General features: G+C 42.0%; 1 protein-coding gene across 1 annotated transcript in view; it reads left to right on the plus strand.

Annotated features, from left to right (window-relative positions):
- Nucleotides 1-279: 279 nt before the first annotated feature.
- camsap1b (calmodulin regulated spectrin-associated protein 1b) overlaps nucleotides 280-21,137 on the plus strand; it is a 29,306-nt gene continuing 8,448 nt past the window's right edge. The window contains exons 1-8 of the mRNA XM_080466471.1: nucleotides 280-686; nucleotides 1,753-1,919; nucleotides 5,912-6,174; nucleotides 13,391-13,552; nucleotides 15,619-15,699; nucleotides 19,253-19,394; nucleotides 19,656-19,795; nucleotides 19,919-20,015. Coding sequence (XP_080322597.1) covers nucleotides 1,754-1,919; nucleotides 5,912-6,174; nucleotides 13,391-13,552; nucleotides 15,619-15,699; nucleotides 19,253-19,394; nucleotides 19,656-19,795; nucleotides 19,919-20,015 — 1,051 coding nt within the window. The 5' untranslated portion in view covers nucleotides 280-686; nucleotide 1,753. The remainder of the gene's footprint in view (nucleotides 687-1,752; nucleotides 1,920-5,911; nucleotides 6,175-13,390; nucleotides 13,553-15,618; nucleotides 15,700-19,252; nucleotides 19,395-19,655; nucleotides 19,796-19,918; nucleotides 20,016-21,137) is intronic.

A 21,137-nucleotide genomic window follows, 5' to 3' on the forward strand; every position in this document is an offset into this window, starting at 1 on the left:
ACACATGGCAAGTGTTCCGTAAGGGTGAAAATGTAAATGTTTGTTTTATATCCTGTACAAATTGAAATTAAGCTTATTTAAATGGGGGGGGGGGGGCATCTATAAGGTTTTAATGTCCAATAATGTACAGATCACCTTAACTTTCCTTGATTTGAAAACATTTAGGCTGCCTTTAAAACCTTAAAAAGGTAAGAAAGCCCTGTTTGAACATGAATTAGAATAGGTGAACGGGACTGAGCAGTTCCCAGAAGTAGGCTGGACGATGATCACGCATGCGCAGTGGAAGCCTCCAGGCAGGCAACCTGGGATGAGAATTACATTTCTATGGGCAGAGTGCGAGCACACCGCTGGCCTCGCAGCCTGTGTATATTTTATCTAACACGATGTATTTAATACAGAGATAGAGACTGTGTACACCGTGTTTTTCCTTCTCCGGAGTCACTCTGTGTTTTCCCCCCTCCTGCCTGGAAGTCTCTCCGCGGTGCGCTCGTCCCGCAGGCCGCGGTTGGGCTCTTGTTGCTGGGAGGAGACCTCACAGACTCGCCTCCCTGCTACTAGCATTATTAGCAGGCTAAAATGCGTCGCTGCTGCCGCTGCAGGATTTTTTACACAGCGGGCCACTGTGCGACGAGACACGTCCTTGGATAACCGTTTTCTGGAGGGACGTTAACGCCACACCTTTCAAGGTAAGGGGGCTTGCCAGCGAGCGAGCGTCATTCATGCGGCGCTAACGGTTAGCAGGCGTCAGTTAGCCTCTTAACATTTGCATGCATGTCCGTTCAGCTGAACCAACTGTTACAGAAACCACCACCACCTCATTAACGTTACCCAAACACCAGCATACTGACGTTAAAGAAAAGACTCAATCTGTTATCACAAGCTTGGCCAACAGGCAGGAATTGGGCCGCCCATGGATGAACACATTGAGAGAATAATGTTGTTATTGCAATGATAATTAAACTGTTGAGGTCAAACAGACCCCTAACTCCTCACTGTAAAGGCATATGTAAGCACAGAGAAGCACTGTCTAGTCTTCCAATTCACCATCCTGTAATTAGTGTAATTGGGTATGTTGTTTGGGTGATTGTAGGTCTCACACTCTAATAACATGTGCACATCATTCTGATAAAGAAAACAGGAGTGTACAGATATAACAGAAAAACACATTAGAATTGGCAATAGTTACACCAAGACCTGTCAGAAAACATTAAGATTACTGTACCAGTCAACTACGTTGTGTTGCATAGTCTCACTGCTTTATGAACTAGTTACCAACTCAGTCAGACTCCAGATTGCCTACACCCTGCACATACATATCAGAAATATTTTGCACATAGCTTGTGTGCTTTCCACAGTGACCAGAAAGATTCATTCTTACAATCAGTGCTTTTTTTGATCTCCACGGCTTCATTTAAGCATCAGGTGCTGCAAAGATAGCCATCTCTCTATAATCAAGTGATTAACATAATGAATGTGTCTGTCAGGATGGCTTCATATGCCTTAATTGAGCCCAGACAAGACTTGACGATTTTTCAGGGGATGAAGGTTGCAAAAACATTTTCCCTAATGAACCTCGAAATGCTCAAACCAGTGTAATTTTATTGAATTATTTATTGTCGTATCACTCACAGAGAGCATCCAGCCTCTCAGGAGGAAAGGAATTAGCAATTTGGCAAATTGTAGCTGGCTTGTACCCTGTTATTTGGCCAAATCTCTTACTCAGCACTGTAACTGTATGTTTATGTTTTGTAGGATGGACGTTGATTTGTGTTCTGGCGAGGACAGTACCAGGAGGAAAGTGGAACTAGGTGGGGTTGCAGAAGGCACGATGGACGTTGTATCTTTGGAGATGTACGACTCTGCCAGAGCAAAAATAGCTGCCAACCTACGCTGGCTGTTTGCCAAAGCCTACGGAATTGGTAAGTAATTTAGTTTGCAGCCATGATACACATGCTCTCTCTCTGTAGACTAATAGACAGCTATATGGTTCACTTGTCATAAAATTTGTATATGTAGCATTACAAAATAAAAGCCTAGTATATTTTTACTACAGCGAGAATCAGCAAAATATTTTCTCTTCCAATGTTCTTGTGGGAACCATGTGTTTACTCTTCTTGACACATTGAAGCTCAGCACATTGAGTGGGGCCTCAGCAGATATACTTTGACAGGGAAAGCTCAAGAGAAAGATATCTTTGTTGTATGTTTGTATGCACGTGCTCGGGCCGATTTTCCTGCGACACATGGGGAAACAATGTAAAGCTCCCGCCCTGATTCACCAGGTCCCTCCATTCCTATGGAACGGAAAATGAGATCGAACCCTAAATCTGTCTGAGTGACAGGCGCCGACGATCGGGCTATATTTGTTAGAGTCAACACACAGCATGGAAAATACTGATCGGCACTGCCAGATGCACACACAAATGCACGCACGCTTCCTGTTAGGATTGTAATCAGCATTTGTAATGGTCCTTTTAGACCAGATTCTCTTGGCTCGTCACATGTTTTAATAGCAAAGATTTTCAGAAATGTTTGTGAACAGTTGAGGTAAATTCAAGTAGAATTTAACACAACACAGTTTATGTTTCTCTTTTTGTCTTGCTTCTAACAGCAAACTGATAATGACATTTGGGTGTCCTGTAGGCAAGTTGACCCTATGTTTACAGATAATTTGCCATAAACCATCACAGGTTACATCGTCTATGGACTTTTCTGTGTTTATCTATTTATTAACCATGTGAAACCAACGCATCACGGGCCAGTGATGGCCTGATTTCTATCTGAGCGCCTTCACTCATTTCATGAATTTTTTACCTCTAAACCGGAGCCTGCCTCTCGACCGTCTGACATAACTCCTGCAACAATTTCAGCTGCTGATAATTAGCCACATACTAGAAAAGGAAGCCATTGTTTCTCAGAGGAGCTGCTAGTTATCTTTTTGATGTGCTACAGGTAGTCCTCTTATCGTAACAGCTGGGCTCAGTCAGCATAAGCCTTCGCTATCGGTCCCATCATTCTCTGCTTTGCATTTCTGTTGCATCAGTGTGGTTTCTGGTCCATATACAAGCTTTCTTTTGTATTCTGCGGTCTCATTTGTATCTGCGGTTGTTACAGAGATTTCCTAATACAACACAATCATTGATTCTCAACAGACGACAGAAAGATAGGATTTTTAATCGTAATCCAGGTTAGAGAAAGGATATTATAGTCCCCATTGTTATTTTTACAGTCCATTATCTACCTTTAAGCCCCTTTCTCAAAATACACCCGAGCACATACCTGTGCTTATAGCCATTTACTTTGTCATTTCACTGTCTTGTCATCATAAGCTATGGTTAATGGGTGAAACGAGCATCTTTGTACTGTCAAAAAAGATCAAAGATTCAGATCCTCCTGAAGCTTTGGTGACCCAGAGGGAAGCTGCTCTCAGGTGCAGCTGCAATTATCCTCCTCTCATGGGAACTGAATCTATTAGGCCCATTTTATTTCCATCCTATGGCTCATGTGGCAATGCTAATGCTGCACAGTTGTTTATGTGGCTCGTGAGGGGACTGACAGAAACAGGCAGCAATGTGTAAACAATTGATGTGGTGTAGTTCCATTATAAATAAGTGCATCCGTCCTGTGATGGTGGGGGTTGTCAGAGCCTGGGATGTGTCTGCGATGTGTTTGTCTGCGTGCTTCCCTTCTTCATCCGCCTTTGATCGCGCTGCCTTGTGTTTTGTGTCGATGCCCTCCTGTCCTAGTGGCCTCTGCCTGTGCTGCAGCTGCTCTCAGTCTGAGCCACAGAGCTGGTGAGAGGGAGGACCCGTCACAGTTGCAGGCACGTTGCTGGTACTTGGTCCGCCTGGCCTCAGACTGCCAGTCAGTACAGTGCAGATCATGGCTGGCTGACTCCAGATCATCACTGGCTTTGTTGCCAGGCTCCATATCCTCACGCTCCACCCTATCTCGGTCTGCTCTGGGTGGCAGGAAGGTGGAGAGGGGGGCAGTTGCCACATGACATCAGTGTCTGCAGAATTAAGTCGAACGTGAAGACTCTCCCCGGCTAGACCCCTTTTGTTTTCATACACAATCCCTCCTACTGTTCCACTGTGTTTATTTACTTGTACACAGCTCCCCGGGAACGACCCAAGCTACTGAGCGTTCTGCATAATAAGCTCATGTCTATACCACATAATTATCAGCGTCTGGTGCGATTTGGCGCGGGCCAATAGGTACTGTCTATCCATCATCTTAAATTGTCATTGAAATTCATGCTTCTTTTCCGATGACAACAATTCATTATTGATCAGCAAAGAGAAATGGCTTGTCGATCTCTTCCAACGCTGCGTCAACAAATGAGAAGACTGCCATATGTCATGTGAACTGTTCCCCGTGGAGGAGCAGAGACCAAAACAAATGTTTCATAAAACAGGGGAGGAATAAACCTGCTACCGAGGAAGCCCCACATCTGATGATGAATAAATGGCCGGTCCAATTATCATGAAAAAGTCCAGAAATAGTTTGTATCTTTGTTGAAAATAAGGAAGCTGGTCAAGAGCATCTTATTTAAAAATGATCTGCCACTGATCATTAAAAAGGCCACAAAAACAACTGAAATAAACCTTTTGCAAGGCCATTAAACATTAAAGAAGATTTAATGTTTCATTTATCTTTTGGGGGTGGGGGGTTAAAAGCAAAAGACAAAATATAGTACATATTGAAACAATCCATAACGTGTTGGATCTATTCAATTAAAATAGAATCATTTTGAGCCCAATATGATCAAAATTATTTGCCAGTTTGTTTATTGTGGGGGTTTTTGATTACATGTTGGCGGAAGATTAAAAAAACAAAAACCAAACATTTGGTTATGAATTTTTAGCAGTAGCATCTAATTCAGTAAACCAATCTCCTTGCACCAGTACTCGGTGTATTCCAATGACTTTCTGAAATCTTTTAACCTTCAACAAAGTTAGGTGGGAGTGACTGGGATCTCAAGATCTCTATCGTGGCTAGTTAGCGTTTCTATAATGTTATTGCAGGATCGATTCAGTGTATTCCCTTCTTGTTATTAAAACCATTTCATCAGCCGATTGCTCAAACAGATTTGAAAGTACATTTATTGCATAAGTAAAGCAGAGCGACTCATTCTTAAGAATAAAACTCCTTTTCTCCTGTAGTGTTCGATATCCTGGCTTCAGTCCTTCACTTTTGGCGTTGAGCTTTTGTGTGGTACATAATCATATACACACCAGGCTAGAAGAAGCCAAGCCGCCTGCCTGCCTTCCTGTTTTTGTGAACAAGAGATTGCTGACGAGTGGCTCCCTTTATCCCGTTGGTCAGTGTACACGCACACACACACACACAGAGCTTTATGCTGTATTACTCGAGCTCAGGCAGAGTTTAAAAAGAGATTTAACTGAAGGGGGTTACTTCAATCGCTGCACCGTTTAGCGGAGTGTAGGATTTTGAGCAGGTTTTGGAAGGATAATTTCAGCCCTTTTATAATCCCGACTGTGTGGTTTTCCTCGTAACATAAATTTGGTTTGTGCATGCCTCGAGACGCCTGCTTCGTCTCATGTCCATATATGGCTGCAAACACTGGTTTTGAGAATGACTTCACACCCAAAGCAACAGAATCGTTCATGTAGGGCCACATTTTTCATGTTTAGTTTTTTTTACAGCTTCAGTTTTGTTGAAGTCGTCTTGGTAGAGTGTCACCTGAGAGGCCTCAGGACTGTGACTTACTGCTACAAATGGCCATGTTTGCTTCAGTTAAGCTAAACATCACAGGGACAGCACATTCCTCTTGCTTGCTGACACTGCAGAAAACACATTGCTGGTCAAGGTGCTACACATTACATAGTGTGTCACCTGCAGATCTATATATGTATTTACGACTCACCTAAAAATCTTCCCCTTTGCAGACCATATACCAGAGGACATAAGGGACCCGTTCTACACAGACCAGTATGACCAGGAGCACATCAAGCCCCCCGTCATCCGCCTGCTGCTGTCTTGCGAGCTTTACTGCCGGGTCTGTACCCTCATCCTCAAGACGGAGCAGGCGGCCTCTCTCCAGTCCCACATGTCTGTAATCCAGACTCTGGCCAGGAAGGGGATCTACGTCGTGGAGAGTGACGACACGCCAGTCTCGGAGGAAGATCTGGCCTCGATGCCTATCAAAATGGTGAGTGAACCAAATCTTAACCACGATATGCAATATTAGTGATTTGCAACCTGTTTTGATTCGAACCCGCACAGGCTTCCTTTAAGAAAAGCTGCAATGCCAATTCTCTTTTTTAATACCTAAAACAGTACAAACACTCATTCACAAGACTGTCAACTCTGTAGGGAAACTTTTTTTGTAGCAAGCATGAAATGCCACTTTTCACTTTTCACACACGCTTTATTACTCTACCGAGTGAAACAGTCAGCAGATGAGTTGACTTATCATTTCTATTCAAATTGGATTTTCATCATCATGCTAGGTTAGTTCAGACTTGACCAGCGAGTGATTGCATCCATATTCCACCATGAGAACTGGTTTTGATTTTGTATCCTGATTTTTTTTTGATAAGCAAGCGTTTCATCGCCTGTGCAGCTTGCATAGGTATTCCACTATCTTCCCTGTATTTGTGTGAATGTGTGCTTTGAACATCCTTCGGCAGCCCGAAGTTAGACAAGGCTTTATAGATAGTGCATATGTATGTGGCTGGAGTGGTGAATATTCACTTTCATTTATAAAAGCAGCCAACTCTTCTTATTGTTGTTAGTTAAGCTGATTATTGCTGTTTTTGATTGTTGATTCTATGAATTGCTAGAAAACAAGCAAAAGTCGTAAAAATGAAAAACAAAATGGTCATAACCCATCTAATGTATCTCACACTCTCAACCAGCAGGCAAGTCCTCAACAACTTCTGGGTTGATTAACTGTCTACCTCACACTGCATGTAAACACACTTCACCTGGTCACCTTGGCTCAATTGTTTTATTGTCAAGAAGATTCTGTTCTGTTTGATTGGTTGGTTTTCCCCTCGTCATGCTTTCAGTAATCTTTTCTACTGCAGCTTTCAGAAGAGAGCAGATTTTGTCTTGACTTGTTCTGAAGAAATGGAAAAGCCTGTGCTCACTTGCAGCAGGCAGCTGAATCACGGCCATCAGTGTTAAGAGGGTTACATATTCTAATACTTCTCAGAATGGATCTTAATGTCGGTTATATTGTACTCAGCCACAATTTTATCAAACTGTTAAGAGCTTTTTTTCTGAATGTTGGCACTTGAAAATCTTTTTTTTTTTTTTTTAAGAGTCGTTGAAATGGTTTTTATCCAGCTCAGCTCAGCATTTTGTCCGTTTCTTTTTTAAAGGAAAATGGTAAATACTGAGAGAGCAGTCGTCTGCCTGTGCAGGACTAAGGGCAGTTGGCCTGCTGACACTCCCTGATGTGGTCATATGTGTGTTATGCTCATTGCATTTTCCCAGATCAGCACCTAATGAGGTTAAACATTCTCTGTGTAACCCACATCTGTATCATCTGAATGAACAGCACTATTAGTGAAGTAAAGAACAACTCCCACCCAACCAGCAGCTGTGAACTCCTGTATCTTGCTTTTCTTCTCTTTTAACCGAGCACACTTCATACCGGATAGACTGAACCAGCTCACTTGATCTCATCCATCTTCCTACCCCTTTAGTTACCATGGAAACCTGCAGTTATGCTGAGCAGGCCTCCCCTCCTCCGGCTGCCTCGTAACGGACAAGGCGCCTGCTTTTCCAGAGAGCAGGCCTGACAGAATAATCCACATAGGGCCATGTGTAAGCAGGCAGACACAAAGCCCGGTGAAGGGATGTGGAAAATCCTGAGAGGGATGTCGCTTATCTCTGATAGACTGCCGAACGCACTCCTTCCTCCCAGTTTGCTGACTTGACAATCCGTTTCCATAGCAACCTGTGTTTTCTCTCATCACTGTGTGAGTGTGAATGAAAACATCCCACACCTGCACAGTTCCTCTGCATCATGCATGATAGTTCGATGTAGCAGCTGTGGCTTTTGGATGCTTTGAGAAGGTAGCCATCCTCTCGGGCCCCCCTGAAACTTCTGTGTGTTTATGTGTGTGCACAATGTCTGTCAACATGCACACACTCACACAGACCCACAGCTCGGGGCAGCAGCAGCATCTCCCCTGCTCCCCATGGGGATGCCTGCTGTGTTCATGAAGGGCAGAGAACAAAAGACTGAACAGCACATCAGGCTGTTATGTTCCCCCTATTGTGTATGTACTGAGCTTTATCACAAATCTACTGATGCATTGTTGTCTTCTAATATTTGCATTGACTTGTTCCTGGGATTATAGTACCAGGCCTCCTACAGACTCTAGTGTCTATTTAAACCTAAACTGTATGTGTCTCCTGGTTTCTGTAATAGTATTTCAATACAAACTGCAATACTCTTCCGAACCAAAGGCAATGAAAACAGTACATTTATGTTGCGTATTATAACTATGGCAGATTCCAAAGAGCTTTACTCCCTCTTAAATTTAACAGTGCTTCTCAAACAGAGTGAACAGTTACCACATTATCGTCCGCATCAGTGGAGACACAATTGTTACACTAGATACTGAGTGGGCCTATACGACTAGGACAGACAGCTTACAAGACCTTGAATGTTTACAACACACTGTCCTTTGCACACGTGTCTGTGTGTTTGTATCAGAAAAACACACCACCAATGAGGGAGGCTGACATAGAAACTACAGTTTGCAGTGTTTCTGTGTGTCCTGCGATTGTTATCGAAGTTTTGCCGTCTGGACTTAAAGGAGACATATCATGCTTTTAAATCCTTCCTTTTTACATATAAATCATACAGTTGTGGTCTATACAACGCGGAACTGCAATGCTTGGGTCTGAATTCCTCATTATTAGAGCTCCACAGGCCCCTTTTCAACCCCTTTTCTGATGTGCTTCTGAGAGCAACTCGTTTTGGGGCGGTCTCTTCAAATGCAAATGAGACACTTCATACCCCGCCTCCTCTCCAGGTTGCAGAGGTGATACTCGGTTCAACGCCACCCTGTTCGGCCATCTTTGTAGTTTGATAGAACAGATACAATTATCTAGCGGCGCAGAAACTTTATATTCACACATTATTTACAAAATGTCAACAACGGAAGATTTGTCCATCCAGCCATACATGTTCGAGCCAGAGTCGGACCCGGCGGAGCGAGATGAAAATGACGATGATGCACCTACAGAACAACGTCTTCATATGGATGTAACGCAATGGTGTGTTACTATATTTACACTAACTTCTCCATCCATGCTCACTACTACAATACTGCCTGTATTACAATGACTATTTAACACAGAAGTTACATTATAATCTAAAACGAGCACACAGCGCTAACATATGAAGACGGTGCAACTGCTAATGCTAACAAAACAATGACAGGGACGTCTTATCATCACACTTTTAGCGTTATATACAGCTTACCGAAGTGCTCTGTTTGTCGTCTCCATAGATAGAAGGAACTGACCGCTCAATCAGACCAAGTCTTTCGGCAAATCCTTCTTTATACTGGCGGAGGTTGCTGAAGCAGTCGTCCTTAAAGTGCTTCGCGCACACAAAAATGACCTTACCCACAGATGTGGGTACATTTCTGTGAAAAATAAAACTCAACCAGGCACTTCGAAAAGGTTCTGATGCTGGGAGACGGTGTAACGAAGCTTGTGGGTTACTACATCCAACAACCGAACATTTCGACTTATCCTCTCGTAACTTCGGTTGGACTACAAAATCGCAGCGAGAAACAAAAATGGCGGATTGCTCGAAATGTCGATGTCCTAATTTGGCAGTTCCGCTGAGAATACTGTGACGTCATTGTTCAAAAAACGTAATAGAGAATAGAAAAATCGAAACCGATCGCAAAATATGACCAAAACAGAATATAAAGATATCAACGGAGCACCTGAAGAGACTACTTTGAACTTTTCTGTACTTCTAAACACTCTAAATATACAACAAAATGCATTTAAGGGCTAAAAAAGTGGATTTAGCATGATATGTCCCCTTTAAGACTTTTCAGAAAAGAAGACGGAAAAACAATGCAGTTTCCAGTCGTTCTCATGTGAACAGGGCTTGAGTGTTCTTGCTGATTGAACAGCATGGGAGCACCGATTCAGAAGTATTAAGGAACATTTCTCAGCATCTTCTAGCCATATTTGTAGAAATGCTCAGAACCCAGTACAGAAGGAATGTAGGACATTGTTCATGCTTATCGGACTTTTTTTTTTTTTTGCAGCCAGTATGTTTTTAATAAAAAGACACTGGCTGGTGAATGTGTGCCGAAATACTTTTCATCACTCCCTTTGTGTTGCAATGCAGAAATGTAGCTGCGTTACGATAGTTCTCGCTTTGGGAGCTGTGTTTCCTGCTGCAAAAGAATTTGTTGACTGATTGTGATGTCATAAGTCATGGATGTAAACAGTCTTCCCACTGTTATAGCCATGCCCTTTCTTTCAAAGCGTCTGAGAACAACGCAAAAGTCCTCTGCTGAGTCTCACAGCAGCACAATCGGCAAAGATGTGCTAAACTGAGATGTTTTCAGATAAAAATAGACTTTGACAAAAAATTCTGTGCAATCATTTAAACAATTGCAGGACTAACAAAATATCATAATTGTTTTGAACTTATATTGGTTTATGTTTATTTTTGTGTATGTTTGAATGTTCATTTCCCATCACTCTTCACAGTGTGACCCAGTGCTGCCTTGACATGTATGTGCATTATAAAACTAGCACACTGTAGTGGTATAACATATCACATACTCTAAAACAAGTTACTCTTGTCTTGGGACTAGCAAAGCAAAAAAACGCCTGGATGAGAATTCTGTGTCCTATCTGATGACTCAGTTGGTAGAGTGGGTCATCGTCTAATCTCAGTGTTGTTGGTTCTATCATAAACTCACCCTTTCTATGTGTTGAAGTGTCCTTGGGCACTCCAATATTGCTCCAAATTACATTGTAGGACTTGATGTTGGTATCTGAATGTGGTTAACAGTGTGAGTTGCTTCGAGGCTGCTGAAACGGTGAAAACATACCATATAAGCTACACTGTGTAAAATCTATTTCCTAAAGCCGTAGTGATGCTCTGATTTGCATTTAAGGTCTAAGGTTTAGTGAACCTAAGTAAAGACCTCAGCACATCAACTGTGAACAAACGGGCCCATGTGTTTTAAACAAGTTTTGCCTGGATGTGACCAAAAACTTAGCTTTTACTATATGAATGAAGTTGAACAGTCCTTATTTCTTCTTATTTTCATCCCTTCTTTGGTCAATAACTTGCCCATATATTTAATATCGCAGTGTAATTTTGTTTGGCAGTATATTTCCACTGTTTGTGTCCATCTGGATCGTGTTGTGCAGATTGCTCTGAATAGCTCATTTGTTTCGTTAACAAGCCTAATCTCTGTGCACTTCCATCAAGAATTGGATTAGACGAACAACACATTGCACAAGAGTGCTGCCTGTAACAATGGTGTTTACTGTAAAATGTTTTGTATTAGTTTGAGGTCCTGCGATTCTGTCTGTGATGATGTGGAATCAGAACAGACCTGTGCATCAAATGAGGTGTGGAAATATTGATTAAATACCAGAATTTAATTTGGCATGGCGTGGCTGATGGGAATTATGACTCTGGCTGTCAGGTTTCCATTTTTTGACTGGTAGGCACCAGGTGTCCGGCCTCTTGGAGCGGCGATGCCCCTGCTGAGCTTCCTGATTGCATTAGGATGTTGAGAGTGGGTTTAACATTGGACACCTACTGTGCTGAACAAGAGACGACAGCTTTGATTAAGCCATTGTGGTTAGTTAAAGCTCCACAATAATGCAGTAACAATAGGGTTGTCCTGGTCAAGCTCTCATTCACACAGTACCCTTACTCAGTAATTCTTAGTCTAGTTAGCCACATGCTAAATGGATGTTAAGCACAAGTGTTTAGCGAGTAGATTTTGGGACTTAATCCAACTTTTAAAGGACGAAGAGTGTTGGAGGACTAAAGCAAACGTGGCAAAGTTTCCTACGACACTTTGCTCCTGGGTACTTGTTGAGATCTGATCAGTGTCTCAGTGGATGTACAATGAGACCTGAACTTTCCGCTCAAGCATGTAAAACATATGGCTAACTGACCAAAACTGGCCTGCAAGACGGTTCAATCTGGCCCAAAGAGCAAATTGCACAGTTTATACATTACAAAGAAGACATTAACTGTAAATCTGTAAAGAAAGAAACTGCTGTTCCTAACTTGCTTTGTGTAGGTCACCTTGTAACACTGGAACATAAAACCAAAAAGCTAGCTACCTGTTTTGTTAAAGTATAGATTTCATGCTAAATCACATTAACATGAAATCAATACTATGGGGGGAGGTTGTGAAAACAAGCTGACAGTTGCAGAAATCACACAGTCTGCTGTTTCCAATATTAGTCGCACAACGGCACACTAACAGTCCCACAGAGAATTAAAAATTTTGCTTTTCGACAGCAAAATTCTGGTTGTTCTTTACAGGTTCTGGATGTGTACAGTTTCAGGATGTACTTGGGAAAAATTATTTTATTGGGCCATCCCATCTGTGGTTAAATAGTTTTTTTGTTTTTTTAAAGATTCTTTAACCGCTGATAAATCTGAACTGTGCTTATCATGCTACAGTGGTTTTGAAAAAGACTGCATGGAATAAAGAAATGCAGTTAGTCTTTTTGTTGTTGGGGCACACTGCTTTGTTTCCTCACATTGAGACAACTAGTTGTATTCTGTGCTTTGAGCCTCTGATTACTTAACGATTTAGAACCACTAATCCAATGCAAAGAGCTTACTGAAAAGCTGTGAATTATAGTACCTTTGAATTACATCTGCAGAATCCACATCTTTACATTTGAGCAGTATTTACTACACTGTTTTTTCACCTTTGAGGAAAAAATAAATAAAGCAGGCTGTGGCCACATGTATCTACTTCAGGGTGTAACTATACCTTTTGTGTATTTTCAACTGGGATCGGCTTCAGCACTCCATGATCCTAACTGGGATGAATAGTAGATGAATGGATGGCTCTTGCTTTATGGAAAAGAAAAAAAAAAATCTTTTGTGAGTCAAAAAACACATGATTACTACATTACTGTTTGACGAGTATAGGGAGCCAGAAGTTCATAGTGTAGATATACATTTGGCTACTGGAGCATAAGCATGTACATCAGATCATGTTGTGCACTAATAAGACACATAGCAGTTTTAGTTTAGTTTAGTTTAGTTTAGATTTTGTGACTCTGCCTCCAGCTCCCGTTATATTTGCAGTTTAAAGAGGGGTAAAAAAAAGATCCAATATAATTGAATTGTCCTCCTTTTGTCTTTCTGTCTGTCCCAGAGCGCCCACATACCCATGATCGATGCACTCATGATGGCCTACACGGTGGAGATGATCAGCATTGAGAAAGTGGTTGCTTCTGTCAAGCGCTTCTCTACCTTCAGTGCCTCAAAGGAGCTGCCGTTCGACCTGGAGGACGCCATGGTCTTCTGGATCAATAAGGTACAAAACCACACGTGTGTGTATATCATCTGAGAAACTCAATCAGCTGGGTTTTACTGTTTGGCTGAGTGTGATCGTGGGCTTTAAACTCGACACTCTGTGGGCTCCATAATGCGTTTCCCCGCCAACGTCTTGAGTGACAGTGGGCCTCTTGTTTTGAAGCCTGTGTGTCACTGAGACAGACCAGGAGACTGGAATGTGTGACTGGTGCTCTCACACGGGGCCCAGGCTCATGTTGCGCTCATCTCTCAGTGAGTGAAAGGCTTGAGGCAGCGAGAGTGGTGAGGCAGTGTCCCCATGAGATTTCCACATCTTCACTGTCTGCAATGCATGCTGAAAAGTCCTGTGGAATATTTCAAGAAAAGAGTGGAAACCCTGATTATAAGTTGGCTTTTTGAAGTGTAGGTGACAAATATGTGTGAAATAATGTACGAGGGCAGATAGAGAAAACAGTGCTGAGTGCAGGAAGAGTACTCGCATACCAAGGCCTTATAATGGTCTGAGTGGAGGCATGCAGGCATTTATTGACCATCTGTAATAGGAAAAAGAAAAGGAGAGATGGGACAACAGAATGGAATGGAAGAATAGGCACTGTTCATTGTTTTGTCATTTTCTCACTTCGTAGTGAGAAGGTTGTGGGTTCAAATACAGGTCAAGCCCTTTCTATGGTTCAAAAACATGCATGTGACTTGAATTTGCAAACCTAAATTGTGTGTGTGTGTGTGTGTGTGTGTGTGTGTGTGTGTGTGTGTGTGTGTGTGTGTGTGTGTGTGTGTGTGTGTGTGTGTGTGTGTGTGTGTGTGTGTGTGTGTGTGTGTGTGTGTGTGTGTGTGTGTGTGTGTGTGTGTGTGTGTGTGTGTGTGTGTGTGTGTGTGTGTGTGTGTGTGTGTGTGTGTGTGTGTGTGTGTGTGTGTGTGTGTGTGTGTGTGTGTTTTCAGTGTCTCTGAGCACCCTTGTCCTGTAAACAGACACACAAAATGCAACACAAGTTTTCAGTTTTCACTTGAAAACGTTGTGAGAAGGAAACCTAATGTCCAGTGTTCACTCTGACCAGAGAGGCTCTCACAGACTCACACTCATGGGTAATTTAGAGTCACCAGTGAATTTGAAGTAAATGTTTTGAACTGTAGAAGGAAACCAGAGTACCTTAAGAAAACCCCCTCCGGCACAGGAAGAACATCTTTCTTCTACATAGACTTGAACTTAAATCATTTTTGTTTTGAGGCTGAACCCCTTACATCATGTTATCATGAGCATATAATATAATGAAAACAATGTAATCATGACCAGAGTCTTGATTGAGTCAAATCATAACAATTGTATTACTATATGTTATTGCTCCCTTCACAATTTATACATGCAATATGACAAAGTTTGGGGACCATTCTTACCATTCTACCGCTAAGTTTAAACATATCCTGACTCAAACCACATTAACCGTAACACAAAAAGACATTATTCTTTCTCATTCTACCTCTATTGTTGACTTCATTTACACCATTCACATCCTATAACAGAGCTCGAACTTTATGCATTGCTGTGATAACGTTCAATGATGACAACATCCTGGGTGGTTGTCCTTTCCATGGGTTACTTTCTGCATTCCAGTGACTTTTATTAGATGTAAAGCCTGACATCCAGTGGTTTGTCACAATTGCTCTAAGATTCCCGATCTGATTATTCGGGTTTTAAAAATGTCTCTTCACCAGCAAATCAGTCCTGGATTACTGGAAAGAAACTCAAGGAAAATTGTTTTTCCATCATGTATGCAGGAAACCAGCTCATCCCTGTTATTTATAGTTGAGTATCTGAAAAATTCAAAGGTTCTGTGCTTTCAGTGAAAGCTTTGTGCTTGCAGATAGCCATCAGCAGAAACTCTTATAACAATTGCACAAGTCCACCAAAACGGGTGGCGGTTCCTCCCCTACTGCTTGTACGGACACATTCATACAAGCCAAATTACTATGGAAACACATTCATTAGTTCGTCTCTTGGTTTTCCATGAGTCATTTGGTTTTTCTGGAGTTCACCTTAACATGTGGAATGTTTCATTATTTTCTCTGCAGGTGAACTTGAAGATGAGGGAAATTGCAGAAAGGGATCAAAAAGTCAAGCAACACCCGCTGGAGTCCCCCAGTCATCAAAAGGTAAGACTACTCACCTTACAATGGCTTCCACTCTCTCTCTCTTTTTTTTTTTTTTAACTTGAGAGGAAGCCTGAAAGTCCTCAACGTTTTCATTAGAAGCCTTCTCGTCAAAGCTTGAACAGCAGGATCCTAATGTGTCTGTTGGATGGCATTTTGAACTTGTTCTGACCCTCCTCTCTCTCTCTCTCTCTCTCTCTCTCTCTCTCTCTCTCTCTCTCTCTCTCTGTTTGAACCTGAAGCAGAAACGATCCTGTTGTCTGTGACCTCTGACCTGTTAATCTCTCTGCTCCTTCTTCCTCACCTGTCCCTCCCTCCCCTGTTCTCTTGCCCCTGCAAACTGGATAGTCTCCCTCCAAATGGTATTGGAAGCTAGTCCCTGTAAGTTGGATGCCAGCTCCCCCATACTTGTCCCTCGCCCCACTTGCACGCATAGTTCTGTGTCGATGTGCGCGCACACTCCACCATGGCTCATTCAAGCTCATTCTGTGCTGCTTGTAGCCAGCGTATCAACAAGGGGGCAAAAGCTCCCAGCTGCTTTTTATTTTTGTTTCCTTTTTTTTTTTTTCTGCTCCTTGTGGCAAATGTGTCACACAGGTGTAAGGTTTTTCTGACCTTTTGTCAAGTGTTCAAATAGTATTCTGTTAAGTTCCGCAATATGTGCTACTTCATTTCAAGCGCAAGTAGGCCATGTGGACTCAATGTGCGCAAGTGTGTGTGTGGTATTTGCTTGCCCAGTGAGAATCAGAGCAAATTCATATACCTCCACCTCTCCCTGGCTTTGCAGACCCATCCCCAAGCCACCCTCTCCTCAACAATCTGCTTTGTCATTCAAACTCTCTCTCTCTTTACTCTCACACACTGTTTCCTTATGAAGCCACGGTCTCTGCTGATGGTATCTCTCGCTGTGTTGTGTGTGTGCGTGTGTCAGCCTGATGTTGTGCACGGCCCACTGCATGCTGGAGCCACAGGAGCTCTCCACAGCGGTACTGCAGTTTCCTCCTTGTCAGTGGAACGTTCGCCTCTTCTTCTTTGATTCCTGTTGTTAGTTTCACACGTGGCACAATATGCAGCAGTGCAGTTACTGTACGTTTAGACAATACCCCATAGAGCGATACACTGGAGTAAATATTCAGCAAAGTGTGCTGCTTGGTTGTGCTGTTGTGTGTGTGTTTAGCAAATGGCTCCATTCAACACACTTTAGAGTACAAAACAGTTATCAGGGATAGCGTTGAGTACAATCAGTGCACCACCATTGGTGCTTGTTCTGATGTCAGTTCTATTTATTGCTTACGCTTTTGTTGTAATTTTGTTTTTACACCGAGATGTGTTGGGGTTTTTTGTCAATGGGGTAGTAACTGCAGTCTTAGTAAACTGTACAAAGTTATGACCCTTGATTCCTAAAAGTTAGAGTGATGTGTAAAATGTAAGCGTGAAATGATTTGCAGCTCTCATATACTCTTATTTACCAGAATCTATGGTCATATGTTGCTTCAGATTTGGTCAACACTGATAGTAGCTTTCCAAATACGTAACGCTGCACACGCTGTTGACACTCGTCCAGTCAATACTATATGAGATGGTCCCTCTCCCCTTTAGTTCACTGGTCACTACCTCTGTAGTTTCCAAAAAGAAATTTCGATTTTAATTCATCTGCTCTCAGCACAGTTTTTTTCCATGTTGCATCATTCTCTAAGCCCTTTAGTCCAGAATTGACAGCGGCAGTGAATGATTTTTTCAAATTACTTCTATACATGAGGCAACTAAGGAACTGTGTTCATACTATGATGTGTTATTACAGCACCAGCTAGTATAGGCTTTAAGCTTTTTCCGTATTTGAGAAACATTTCTTTGAAACTTCCAGTTTTTGAATTATTGTTTTTTGTATGTATCGTTATTTTGTTGAGACTCTGCCTCTCTAATATATATATTTTTTCATATCAGTCATTACTGGTCTATCTGTATTTAGCTCTTTTTTGCAGTTTGTCATCTAGTTTCAGTCTCTCTGAGATGTATTCTCATCAAATTTAAATTGAGTAAATATTTTCCATAGACTTTTACTTTCAACATCTGCCATCATTTCTTTGTCCTGCTGTGGAAAAAAAGGAGTTTGTGAGATTTGCAAATCATTGATCCTGCTTTTTATTTTTGTACATTTACCCAGCCTTTATATACATCTGAATGTATGTCCTCAACTAAAACATATCCGATTTGATGAACTGACTTTTATAATTATTTATGCTTTTGAAGCTCAAGGCAAGTTGAACGGCTTTAAAATGCCACAAGAGTGAACGGCGTGCAGAGGTGTTCAACGCTATATGAAGTGAAGTGCTATCTTTTAGGTATCAAATGATATTTGTATTCCTGCCACTTCAGATTATATTTGCCTTTTTAGTTACTGCAATTGATCTACATGACAATGAAAAGGTGTTTACTGTATTATTGTATTGCTAGTCTAGTGTATTTGTGCTTATTGATACTACAAAAATCTCATCAGCTTTGTGACAAAATGTTCCCCCAAAAAATGCATGTGGAGTGAGTGCATTTCTGTTCTAACATTCAGAGTGTCAGGTCAGAGTTTATCCTAGTAAGCTGGTTAATGTTGCCTAGTATAACTGGATTACACCCCTGGCCACCTTCCCATTGAAGCTGGAAGAAGTCTGAGGCCCCGTTTACACGACAACGTTTCAAGTGACAACACCTTGACCGTTAAAAAAAAGAAAAAAAAAAGTGTTGTGTTTAAAGTGCAGCAGCAGACACTGACAAAGTGAAGAACGCTTTGCGTTTACACTTGTTTCCGTTGTCGTGCAAACAGGTTCTAAGCCTCTGCTTTGTGTTGTTCACATCACCACTCTAACACCTTCACCTCCACCCTCTCGCACGCCACCACGCTGTCGGGGTTCTCCCTGAACTGAGTGATCATGATGCATGAGGCTGTCGGCGATCACAGAAGTCACATGTTAGTTTTTTAGTTAATCAGCAAATAATCTAGATCCGCACACATTTCATTTGAAATTCTTGATTCGTAAATAGAAATGTAAACAGAAAGTTGTAGTGATAACTGTAATGCGACGACTTGCTAACTAAATGATTGAGTAGAATTAGCTCTGTGTCAACTGCTTTTAAACAAGCTGTTTCTTTTTATTCCAACTGTGCACACACGTTTAGAGAATTACTACTTTATAGAGAGGAGATGCACACTGATCACAGACCAGCTGTGGTTTGTTCCACCACTAATGGTCATTATGCAGCATTATCTTTTTCAAAGATGTTGATCAGTTGATGAGGAGTTTCAACTGGAACTGTCTTGTGGAACTCCCGGGGAGAACCTTGAATTCAAGCTGACATAAATTACCTGAAAGAAAACATTCACAGTTTTTATGCTCTGACTGGTTTTGGGTGTTGGTCTTTAAACAGGAGGTTTGTATGAATGATACCAGTCATTGCATTTTGGATGTTTTGTGGGACGTTGTTCTCTGGTTGTAGTGTGTGTTGTTGTTGCTGCAGCATTTCTTCTCATAACCTCTCCTGATTTTCTTCTCCCCCTGGTGGTCAGGTACGGTATCGCCGGGAGCACGCCTCAGGTCGACAGCTACCCTTCTTCCCACTGCTGGAGAACCTGATGAGAGACGTTTGTGACGGAGCGGCAATGCTCACCGTGGTTCATTACTACTGCTCAGACCTCATGAAGCTGGAGGGTATGACATGCTTCCACACTCGAGCTGTTACTCACACGTTCAGTGACACCTCATCTCCAATTATGAGCCGGCCTAAAAGAAATGTCTCTGCTGTGAGTCTCGGACTTGTTCCGCTAACGCACTGAATTTAATATCCAAGCGTGATGCTATTTTTGTCGCTCACACATGGGTTACCGTCCCAGGCTCGTCAATGTGACATTTATAGTACCAGGTCATTGAACTGTATCCTAATCTGCTCCACTCCCCTGCTTGTCTGATCAGATATTTGCCTGAAGGCTGTTCCTTCCATCGCTGACAGCCTGTACAACATCCAGCTGCTCAGAGAGTTTGCCAACGAGTATCTGAACAAGAGTTTCTATCTGACCACGGAGGACATGCTGTACTCACCTCTTGTACTTAAGGTACAAACTCTGGCAGCTATGTGTGCTGCACTGTTGAATATTAATGAAATCAAAACCACCTCATCCATCAGTGCTGTGGAATACAACTCTTCAGATGTAACTCCTGGTCTGTTCTCTCTCTAGCACAATGTGATGGTGTTTATCGCTGAGCTGTTCTGGTGGTTTGAGACGGTCAAGCCCGAGTTTGTCCAACCCAGAGATTTTCAGGAGTTTAAAGATGGTAAGTATCAGCAGAGACTCTTCTTTCAGTTTCAACTGGACACAAAAAACATGATTTACCAGTTTGTGTGTATTATCAGTGCTGCAAAATATTACACATGCATAATACTTCCATATTACTATGCTATAATACTTTTTCCTTTTTTACATTATAGTGTGATCATGTTTCACAATATCATGTGATTTAAAAAAATAAAATGTGTTCACGCTTGTTTTTGTGGAGGAGGTGTCTGCTGTTGCAGCATTATGCTGCTCTTGAACTCTTTTTCTCATGTCAGTCAAGAGGACGCACAACATGAAAACCCAGCGCCACATCTGTTTTTTATTTCTGTTACTTAAAACTCCTAAACTCCTTCACTGCAAAGCTACAAAAATAGTATCGAAATTTGTATTGAAACCTGCACATATAGGACTTAAGATAGATGAAGACTATTCAGTAGTAGCAATTCCAAATATATCTATTTGATCCAAGAGGGGAAGTGATCCTTCAATCAGTTTTTCACAGAGTTCACAGAGGGACATCCGAAAACAGGTCAAGCTGGAGCTGCTGCTCCTCTACATCGAGAAGTGCCAGCTGAGCTGGTTCGGTTATTTCATAAGAATGCCTCGTGGTGGCCTCCCATTAAAATTGTACCCTGTGTGGCCAACTGGGTCGGGGCATTGGGGTCAGCCTTGGACTCACTGGAGAGGTTATATTTATCGCTTGGACAAGGAACAGCTTTGTGCCATGCCAAGTTTGTCCAATCAAAGGGCTTGCAGACCCCCTCTCTACTTTCAGGTTTACCAAAGTATTACAGGGAAGCCAAACACTGGCTGAGTCACCCCCTCACTCAAGGGGATGCTGGACTCCAGGACAAGAGTCACTATGTGACCAGTTGGAGGTTGCGTTGGACGTGTCTGGCTCCCCAACCTTTTCTGGAAAATTTTGAAAGAAAAATAATAGATGTAGTCTTCCTGTCTTCTTGGTTTATCTGACTGATTAGCGTTTCTTCTGCTTGCCTCATTCACTCTCGTCAACGTAAATTTAAGGTGCTTTCACAAAACAATCACTTAAAACTCAGTTGGTCAATAGATGAGACTTTTAGTGACTCAGCTTTGATTTAAGATTCAACATTATATTTCT

This window comes from Lipophrys pholis (assembly GCF_963383615.2).
Source record: "Lipophrys pholis genome assembly, chromosome: 7".
Classification (NCBI taxonomy): Eukaryota; Metazoa; Chordata; class Actinopteri; order Blenniiformes; family Blenniidae; genus Lipophrys; species Lipophrys pholis.